General features: G+C 39.8%; 1 protein-coding gene and 1 long non-coding RNA gene across 2 annotated transcripts; one reads left to right on the top strand and one right to left on the bottom strand.

The window, feature by feature from the left end:
- Positions 1-6: 6 nt before the first annotated feature.
- LOC108230669 (claudin-19) lies at positions 7-2,072 on the bottom strand. Its single transcript, XM_017407083.3, has 4 exons — positions 1,717-2,072; positions 1,460-1,624; positions 424-502; positions 7-330 (listed from the first exon to the last, which is right to left on the bottom strand). The coding sequence occupies exons 1-4, from the start codon at positions 1,913-1,915 to the stop codon at positions 165-167; spliced, it is 609 nt and encodes a 202-aa protein (XP_017262572.1). The 5' UTR covers positions 1,916-2,072; the 3' UTR covers positions 7-164.
- A 6,008-nt stretch (positions 2,073-8,080) lies between these two features.
- Positions 8,081-9,310, top strand: LOC119616779. Its single transcript, XR_005232805.1, has 2 exons — positions 8,081-8,261; positions 8,511-9,310. It is a non-coding gene; the product is annotated as an uncharacterized LOC119616779 (long non-coding RNA).
- Positions 9,311-9,971: the final 661 nt, after the last annotated feature.

Genomic DNA, 9,971 nt, shown 5'->3' with positions numbered 1-9,971 from the left:
TGGACAAAAATTAATGAGGATTTTTCACATTTTTGCAGCTGAAAGCAGTAAAACCAGCTACAGCGTGTGTCAGACGATACTGCTTCTGGTGTAGTTACCAGATGGATGTGGGCAGTTTTCTCCAAATCATTCGACAGTGGAATGTGGTTCTGCTTGCTCCTTCATTAGACATAATTAGATTTGGGGTTTGTGGTGGAGAGGAGATGGTTGGAGATTTTGGACGTGGATGATCGGTTCCTACAGCACGTCTGACAGCTCAGGAAAGCACCGCCGACCGCTGTGAGGAATCCACCGCCCAGGCTGATAAACACCGCATTACCAAACTCTCTGCTGCAGAGACACATTTAGATACACAGTGTTTACAAGGTTATGGCGTTTATGCGTGCAGTCTGTGAGTGAACACCCTTCTCTCCATGGATTTACCTTTGTAGACGATGTGAACTGTTGTACGTCTCAACAATCTTACTGACATACCAGGAGGTGATGATGATGGTCAATAACCCTAAACAAACAAAGGAAAAAACAACAACATATTGTTGGACGTGTTGCAATATTTAAAATTAGGCAGATTCTGAAATTGTGATACTGACAACAAAAATGTAATTTCATATGTTGTTAAAAATGAAACATGCTATGTTTTACAATAAAAGAGAAAATCTGCACATGTTGTGTCTTTGAGAACCTGAAACGTGGGAATGTGTTGCTGCACTCTGAAATCTGTTAACTACATTTATTAATCGTTAGAAAAATCCTTTCAGTAACGTGTTCAAAATTTACCATTAGTAGCACAAATAAATACTTAAATTAAAAAAACAAACAAAACAAACAGCCATTTTGTATCTGTCTTTTGCTCATTACATTTTATTTCTTCTATTCTGCTGCATTTATGCTCCTTTCAATTTACAGGAGCTGTTTTGGCAGAAGTGTTTTTTGGAAATCTTTTTTTTATGCAGTTTACATTGAACTCATCTTTTGAACCGTACATCATTATTTAACTAAATCCTTCCTCTGTTACAATCAGTGGCTTCAGAACCACAGAGAGCATAACAGCTCCACGGCATGATGAAACCTCCACCGTGTTTTACTGCAGGCAAGCCGCTCTTTTCATTATCGACCTAATTTCGTTTCCTGTAAACAAAATGACGTAGTTCTATCCCCAAGAGCTCTGCTCCTACTTCCTCTGCATCCAACATAATCTCACAAAGAATGCGACTTGTCTATCAACGCTTGAATAAACTTTGCTCTCCAGCAGCGGGATGCAAACTATTCAACCATTAGGAAATAAACTGTAAACAGCCATTTAGTGCAAAATAGAATAACTAGTCACTTAATGCAATTGAAAATAAAGAACAGAAGAGTTGTCCTTTGCATTTTGTTGGAAATGTTAATTCTATTTTTGACAAGGCTTTAAAAAAATGCAAATAATATAGAACCTTGAAAGGCTCACAGTGAAACCCACCTGACAACACAAACAGCACCCCTCCAGTGACAGCTACTTTGGATTTGGTCTCCGGCATGTTATCCATGAAGTGGGTGCACTTCATCCCCACCGTGGAGACAATCAGCGCCACAGCGGAGAGGAAGAGGCTCACCACCATCACTGCTCTTGTTGCCTGGACCTCAACTACACAAGAGCACAAGCGTACACACAGATCAACATCACCGAGTTATAGCAGCCTCGCTGAGAGGCGCAGGAACAGAGGCGCGCCAACTCACTCGGCAGTTTCATCACGGACAGATGCCACTCGCAGGTTGTTCTCTCCGTGCCGCTGCAGGACATCCACAACCCCTCATAGGTGCGGTGTTTTCCTTGAGCCTCCTTCCTCCACTCGACCTTAAAAGTAGCGGCAATGGTAGCAGAAACTCCGGCCAAAGAGAGGAGGAAACCGACGATCTGCACCGCGGAGCTGGCCATCCTTATCCAGATAGAATCAATGAAATCACAAGTCCAAGGCTTGGATGACGGGTTTTAGATGATAATAATAATAAATGTAATGCTTGTCAAGTCAGTATAATCGCCGACTGACTGCGAACACCCTTCCTAAAGACCCTCTAATTGCTGCGCGCTGCTGCCTGGCTCTATTTAAAGTCCGGGCGCATGACGCACGAAGACCCCCCACTCCACCTGCAGCGTGCGCAAGATGGCAAAACATGTTTTCAGGAAGGCTTATCGGCTAAATGAACTGAGAATGGGACTGTACAATAGAGAGAGAGTGAAAAAAGTTATAATATTTAATGGTCGAAAAAAACTTACATTTTTTATGTGAAATGTTGTGATTATGTTAGAGACATCAAAATGGGCGGGGATTTTAACACGTTCTAAGTAAAGGACTGTTGCTATTTCACAAACAAATCAGTGAATACAATTAAGAGTTAGTATTTTTTCCCTTTTCTTTTGGAGCACAGAGATGGTTGCACTGACAAAAACCTTGACTAGAAGTGGTGCCCAGTCCTGGACCTCGGGGGCCACTATCCTGCAGGTTTGAGTTCTTCAAGTTCTGCAGAAGCCTCATTCATTCAAATGAGGTGTGTCAAAGCAGAGAAACATCTAAAACATTTAGGATAGTAGCTCTTCAAGACCAGGATTTGGCACAGCTTTAACTTGCAATTAAGAAAAAAACACAATTTCTTATCTCATCAGGATCTAATTAGGATCTATTATGGAATGAGTGTCCCTTATGTAGGTTACTTGCAAAGACTGCTCACATAATAAACAAACTGACATTTTAGTTGGGTTTGTTCAGTAATTTTCATTTTGCTAATTTAGTTTGTGACATAAATTTATATTGTTTTCTTTTTTTTATCATTCAGCAATAAAGCTCACACCTGGCCTAATGCAAGAAAAGGCACTAGTTTCAAGTTCAAGTTTATTTGTTAGATTCATTAAATACAGCGTGCAAGAAATGCCTTTTGCTACTGTATGTCTCTTTCTAAGCTGCAAAACTAAAATTAAATAAAAAAATTAAGACAACCTACTGACTAAAAAATACAGAGGGGAACTTTAACCCAAATTCCTGAAAGTTAACATTCTGAATTGTCATTCCTTTCTCTGGTCATTTTCCGGCAGTGAGCTTGTGTTTATGCAAGGAAACTCTTCATTTTATTCCAGCAGTTATCAGATGATTGGGGCTAGATTGGTGAATCGGGTGCCAGTTTGTAAACACTTGTCTTAGATTGAATCAGTCTCCACCCTTTCCTGAAATAAATCCTCCATCATGACTTTTTTTTACTGCAACTCAGGCCACAGCTCCCATCAGAAGTTAATCAAAACATGTTGACTTCAACCTTTTTTATGAGTGGATTGTTAATTTAGCTGCTTTTTTGTGTTATTCTTATTGTTTATTAGGGTCTGGCCAGGTCAAATTACCAGGGACTTCCAACCTGCAGGCAGCACCAGAAGGCTGACGACAATATCAGGAAATCTGCTTCCAGCGGAGTAAGAACCGATAACGAAATTAGCAAATTTTAGGTCGGAGGAAAAACAGACTCTCTTATTCAGGTTTGGTTGTTTTGTATGTACATCTGACAAAAGAAAACAAAGATTTCTCATTATAATACCTTGTGAACCCACATGAACTACAAAGTTTACAGCTATATTGTGTTTCAGAAGAATGCTGAATAATATCCTGTAAGGGTTTAATGATGTTACAAAATGCTGGTAAAATGATTTGTGTTTGTCAGAGGCATGGCATGCTCAACTTCTGGGCCAGGTCCTGACTGACGGCGACCCATTCCTATTGTTTTAGAGCTTGGAGTTGATCACAGTTTGTCGGCTTCTGTGGAGACGTGACCACAGTTTCTCAGTGGGGTTAAGATCTGGGGAGGTTCCTGGTCACAAGTCCGATATTTCAATCTGATGATCTTTGAGCTATATTATCACTTATACCTTGTGACTTGGTGCTTCAAGATGCATGAAAGTACCAAGATCCTCACCAAACTGTGTCCAGGTTGTTGGAAGAAGCTGCTTGTGGAGGATTTTTAATCCCACTCATGGTTCATGGACAGAACTGTGAGACAAACCTCTCCTTTGGATGAAAAGCAGCCCCACACACGGACTTTGTCAGGATGCTTCGCTGTCAGCAGAACATAAAACTAATGGTAGTTTTCACCTTTTCTTCTTTAGACAAACGACTCTCCAGATGTTCCAAACAATTGGACCAGAAACAATAACTTCACACCAGTCTTCAGTTGCCCAGTCCTTGGACTTCCTGCAGAATTTCAGTCTGTCCTTGATGTTTTTCTCAGGCAGAAGTAGTTCCTTTGCTGCCATTATTTTCACAAGGTTGTTGTCTAAAAGTCCTTGCATCAGTGTACTTACAGAGAGACTCACGCTTGCTGCCAGTGCTGACCTCTGTGCAGATGGCAGCATGATTTTGAGACGATCATGGCACCTCATCATCATCATCATCATCATGGCATGGACTCAGGAAGCCTTCTTTGGTGGAACTGAACTTCCCACCTGGAAAACATTTGTTTATTCAGACTCAACATTGTTTTGCGGGCTTTTCTTTAGACATGCAGAGTTTTACTTCTATTTTCTTTTTGTAATAAGAATAACTTGCTGTATGTCACTACGTTATCAAAGTTTGATGTCTTAAAATCTAGTAATTTTCAAAAGATGTTTAAAACTGCATTTTGCTTTAATATCAGTTTATGTCAAGTATGTTGAAAAATGTTACTTTTCTGGTAGATTTGGAAAATCAGTGTCAGACAGTTGCATAAACCAAGTAGGGAGTGAGTTAGCAGACCATTACTTCAACAGTAAAACTGATTTAAACACATTTTAGTGAAAACTTAAAATAGTTTTTATTAAACAACACAAGCAACTGAATTCCTATGTCATTAGTATCATTCTGATGTAAAAATTTCATACAATGCAAAAATGTGGACAGGAAAACTGCTAAACTGCTTTCCTATTGTCTATTTAAACATAAACATTACTCAGGCCACATGTGGCTCCTTATCCTCAAGTTGCAGACCCTGTACTAAAGCAAAAATACACTTAAAAAAGTGTTTTGTTATAAACTAAAAAATTTGAACCTAATAAAGCTTCTTGCATTAAAAAAAATCTGATCACTCAGCCCAATAATCTCGTGAAGTGTCATCACAAAAACTGAAGCTGCAAAGTTTGCCAAAACCTTTCTTGTGTCAGAGTTTTTGTTTATTTATCACACATTTTTAACCAAAGTGACTGACGGCTGAGGAGCAGCGCCGAGGGATCTGTGGGGTTTAATATGTTGGACTCAGCCTGTGGACTGGGAAAGCCTTGAACACGAGCCACGAATATATTTGGTAGACATCAGCTTTTCTTCCTGAATGATAGTTTCACTGTTTTACTGTGGAGCTACAGTGAATTTCTTAACTGTTGGGTTGGAATAATAAACAAAGGTTTTCTCTTTCACTGGTGGTGGTTCTTGTAAAACATCATTCTCGTCCTCATTACGCAAAGGAAGGAAGCAGGCATCAGGGAGGAACTTCAGCTGTAAACTCAGCTCTGGAAATAAGGGGGTGGGCAGTTTGAGTAAAGTATACCTAAACATTTATTCCCCCAAGCAGCTGATTAGAGGAAAAAGTGGAACCAAACAGCTGTTCAGGCAGCACGCCTTTCTGCATTAAGTGACAAACAATGGGCTGTTTGATGCAGAAGAAATGCAGAAAGTCTCTGAAACAAAATGGCAGCCAAAACCAGTCTGAAAGGGTATATCAACACGTTTGTTAATAAACTTTTAAGGAAGGCAGACAAAGAAAAGGAGCTGGAAAAAGGTCCTCATGCTGAAATAAAGCATGTGGGATTCATGCCATCTAGTGGCCTCTTTCAGCAAAGCAGCAACCTGTAGGCCCACTGTGGGCAGGTTCCACAAACTTACACTGAAAGCAAAGTTAGCAAACACAAAAATGACTATAACTCAGCCAGTTTTATAGATATTGAGCTAAAATTTTGTGTGATAGTAGCTGACAGTCACCCCAAACATATACGTTGAGCACTACACGTTGTGCGAGATCTTTTCCTAAAATTTTGGCATCAACTATGCAATCTGAGATGGCTGCCACAGCTAATGAACTTTAACAAACTCAAAATTCCTATAACTTTGTCAAATTTAAAGATATTGAGCTATAATTGTAGTAGCTGAGAGTCAGCCTCAATACATATTTTAAGCGCTAGTACATCTCAAGAGATCTTGCAGTGTTGCATAAACATAATGTTACTTTTTAACGTTTAACCAAAATGGCTCTAACTCAATTTCTTCTCAACATAAGATGATCATAGCCTAAAACCCTGACATGAAAGGTGGAGGGTGATATACATTCCTTCAAGGAAGACTAGACCTTTAGTTTAAGATGACATTTTTTCACATTTAACTGCAAAGTTATATAGCAGGATGTTCAAGTTGAGCAAACTGAATGCGTAAAAAAAAAAAAGTGCCTGTAACCACAGAGGAACATTTCGTACATTATTTAAATTCAGTGTCCGCATTTAGTACCAAGGCAGCTCTGCAAATTTGCTTTACGCACATAAAGTAATTTATTTAAGATGAAACAATGGCTCCAACTCCGTTACGAATATTAGCTGTTATTGCATAATTTACAATAGCTCTCAACATGAAAGTGATACAGTTTGATCTGAACGTTAAAGCAGGATACTAGAAGGACTGAGGTTTGGCTGCTATTAAACATTTCCTGCGAACAGTAAAAGTTTGACCTGTCAGACGGGTGGAGTGTTAATCATGCTTCTTTCCAGTTGATGATTCATGAGCAAAGCTGCGGTGTGTTAACCAGCAAAGCAGATACTCATTAAGGTCATCTAAAACCTAAAATCAACTAACTTGTCTTTTAAGACAACACAATCCTTAACTGTCTGTGTACTGTTGTGAAATTTGAGTTGACAGAAATGACAGTTTCATAATTTCAGAGGATTATTGTAAAACAAACTGGCTTTTGTCTGCATAATAGGAGAAAAAAACCTTAACAACTTGGTATTTTGCTGAACCTTAGACAAGTTCCATATTTATCTCAAATTCATCGTTATTCGGCAATACGTTCACAAGTTCTCCGACCTTTTTGTGCATGCTTAAACAAAGCCCCTTTGCGCTGCGTTGGCGTGCGTACAGAGGTGACTCCCTGCATTGATGGGCCTGGCTGCCACCCTAAACCAGTCTGATGTCATTCCTGCATCAGGCACAGCACCGAGTGCCTCAAGGCCAAACGGCTGGGCGAAGTTTTTTCAGGCTTATGTTTGAAACGTCCCACATGACAGCATTCAGCAGTTGTCAGCTTGTGCAGATTCATTTCAGCCCTGCTAAAAACGTGTGACAATGTTTCTGATTAATTAGATCCAGGGAAATTAAAATAATGCATAAATATAAGGTGCGCTGTGCGTATCAGTGCAGATACAGACACAAAATAAGGGTCGTATCTTTTGCAACGGTTTGATGATATAAGGCTGTTGGTTTTGGACATAAACTCATTTAAGACAAGCTCTAAGAACAAATCCCATAAAGTTCTGGTTGTTTTACAGAAATTTCACTAAATGAAACGACACAAGTCCTTTAGTTTTTGTCACAAAGCGTCAGTCTATCATGAAATGTTAAGATCAGGGAACCAAAGGTAAGCTGCTGTCGATGTTACAGCCTTGTTGCAATGATACAGCTTATCATTTGATTGCATTTTTCAGTTTAATCATGTCTGTATGTATGAACCTTAGAAAAGCAGAGCCTGGATTCACAGATCTGGGGGGTTGGATAGGTTTGACATCTGACTGAATAGCTCCCTGAACTACCTCCACCGGTTTTTCCTGAAGATGTGCCTCGGGCTTTTGTCAGACCCACAGGAGAAAATGAACTTGCCTTAGTTTAAAGAGGACAGAGCATTTTTAAAAAAAATTTTAAAGGTACTTTTTGGAGTCTCGTCAAAGAGTCTAAAGAAAGTAGATTTTTATTGTTTATTCATTTTTTCAACACATGATTTTAATTTTTCACATTTACTGGAAAGACAGAAACTTGTGAGGTAGGTAATTAGCAGCTCCACCTTCCCACTCCCTCCTTCACCCCCCTCCCTCTGCAAAGAGTGGGTGTGTCTTCGTGTCCCAACACGGCATGCTGCAATTGATAGACGGCTGTACTTTCAGTTCTACCTGCCAGGTGAGACATGGGAAAAACGACCAGTCCTCGCTTGCAGCGCGACAACTTTACAGCCATTCTTAGAAGAGGTGAACCACCGAACGACTGGATGACCCCCTGACCCCACCACAACCATCAGGGCAGGTGAGCTGAATTACCTGTACATTTGACTTTGAGTGGACCACTTTTCAATTGAGCCGCAGTTTGCGGTGAGGACACCTGTTGTCGCCTCAGCACACACAGGTAACGAGTTCGAGCCTGAATAAATATTTGTTTGCGCTTTCACATAGTTTCTTTCCTATTTGTTTTAAAGGCAAAAGGAAGAAAGCGCACACAGTCCCATTTGCACCTGCGCCCAAGTAATGTGACTTTTGTTCTTCATTGTCTTCGCAGAGCTGTTTCATTTCACAACGTTTGTGTTATCCACACAGCTGGAAACTTTGCCTGAAACTTTCTGTGCCTTTAAAATTTCAGTCATTGTTTCTGGTCGTGTGTGTAATGTGCATCCAAGGCCTGAGCGGGAGAGCCGGAGGGTTTGGATGAGTTTCTGAGTGAAGTCTTCCGGATGAGGTGCAAAAGTCAGCTCCTTTCTTTTGGTAGCTTTATGCCAGCAGCACTTGTTAATTGGTCTGTTTGATAAAAGCCATCCTGGAAACTGCAGAGAAGCAGCCACATGTTAGCAGGCCTCATTCTAATGTCATAAATCTGTCACCTATATAATGAGCCTTTTTGGATTATAATTCCCTGTTTACTGGAGCCACTGGGTGTAAAGCTGATATCATGTCTGATTTTCAGCCTTTTAAAAACACCATCAGCCATTTTAGTGAAAGTGGAGATTTTAACTCACCAAAGTTCAGTCATATTCCACAGGAGGGCACGGCAGTGGTGTTACCACATGCACACAAACCTCCAGTATGTCAGGTATGTTGGTGAACCAGCTTCACTCATCCGTTCACAGATAATGGGTGTAACTCTGTACTTTCCTTCGGAGGTATCAAAATTAATTAAAATACTGACGGGAAGAAGAAACGCGAAGCCTAATTGCAGCGGATGGTATGCCGTTCATACGAGGAAATGGTTGCACACAGAGTTCACTGAGCAGAAAGTGTGCATCACATTTTTAAATTTACAAATGTTGGGAATTGTTTCTGTATTTTGACCCATTTATGAAATAAACAAATTAACGAACTAAATGTTTTTCCGGCCTTTATTCAGCCTACTAACTTATGTGTTTCTTGAGATTATTTTGTGTTGCTGATCATTTGTGCACAATGTGATGAGACAGATTTTTATTTTTCATCACACAAAGATTTATGTCGTGGATAATTTCACCCATATTTTCCTATAATTGTTCCATAAATCAAATGGCTTTGTTTTCTCAACTTTTAATTTGGAGCCTCTTTAAATGAGGCAAGTATCTGTCAAATTGTTCACTTTTCTTTGAGCGGTCATGTCACCAGCTCTCCCAGCATTTAGTCTTTCTGCCTCTGCATCTCCTTCAGCATCACCATCCTCACAGTCTACTCCTGCGTTCAAATTAATTTTCTGGTTCCCACTCATCATTTCTTACACTTCATAATGATAATTGCTTCACTGTCGGTCTTTTGTTTCTGAATTAAAGTTCTACGCTATATGAAAACACACTTATGCTACAAAAAATGCTCATTAAACTCTGGTAACTGCATGATGTCCAGTTGAAACACAATCATTTATGCCCAGAATGAAAACAATCCTTGTAAACTTTATCAAATATATGAAAGCTTTAGTAGAAACCTCAATTTGAAAACAGTTTTAATTATAAGAACCCTCTGCTAATAAAGGAATAGTCAGATACTCCTGATGTGGATGGTGCTC

Source organism: Kryptolebias marmoratus, linkage group LG24, assembly GCF_001649575.2.
Source record: "Kryptolebias marmoratus isolate JLee-2015 linkage group LG24, ASM164957v2, whole genome shotgun sequence".
Taxonomy (NCBI): domain Eukaryota; kingdom Metazoa; phylum Chordata; class Actinopteri; order Cyprinodontiformes; family Rivulidae; genus Kryptolebias; species Kryptolebias marmoratus.
Note: the sequence above shows the minus strand (reverse complement) of the source record. Positions and strands in the feature narration are given on the sequence as shown.

Coding starts and splice junctions, on each gene's coding strand:
- LOC108230669 (XM_017407083.3), bottom strand. CDS start 1,915: ATGGCCAGCTCCGCGGTGCAGATCGTCGGTTTCCTCCTCTCTTTGGCC. Junction 503..1,459: donor GGTGCTGTTTGTGTTGTCAG/GTGGGTTTCACT, acceptor TTGTTTGTTTAG/GGTTATTGACCATCATCATC. Junction 331..423: donor AGTTCACATCGTCTACAAAG/GTAAATCCATGG, acceptor GTGTCTCTGCAG/CAGAGAGTTTGGTAATGCGG.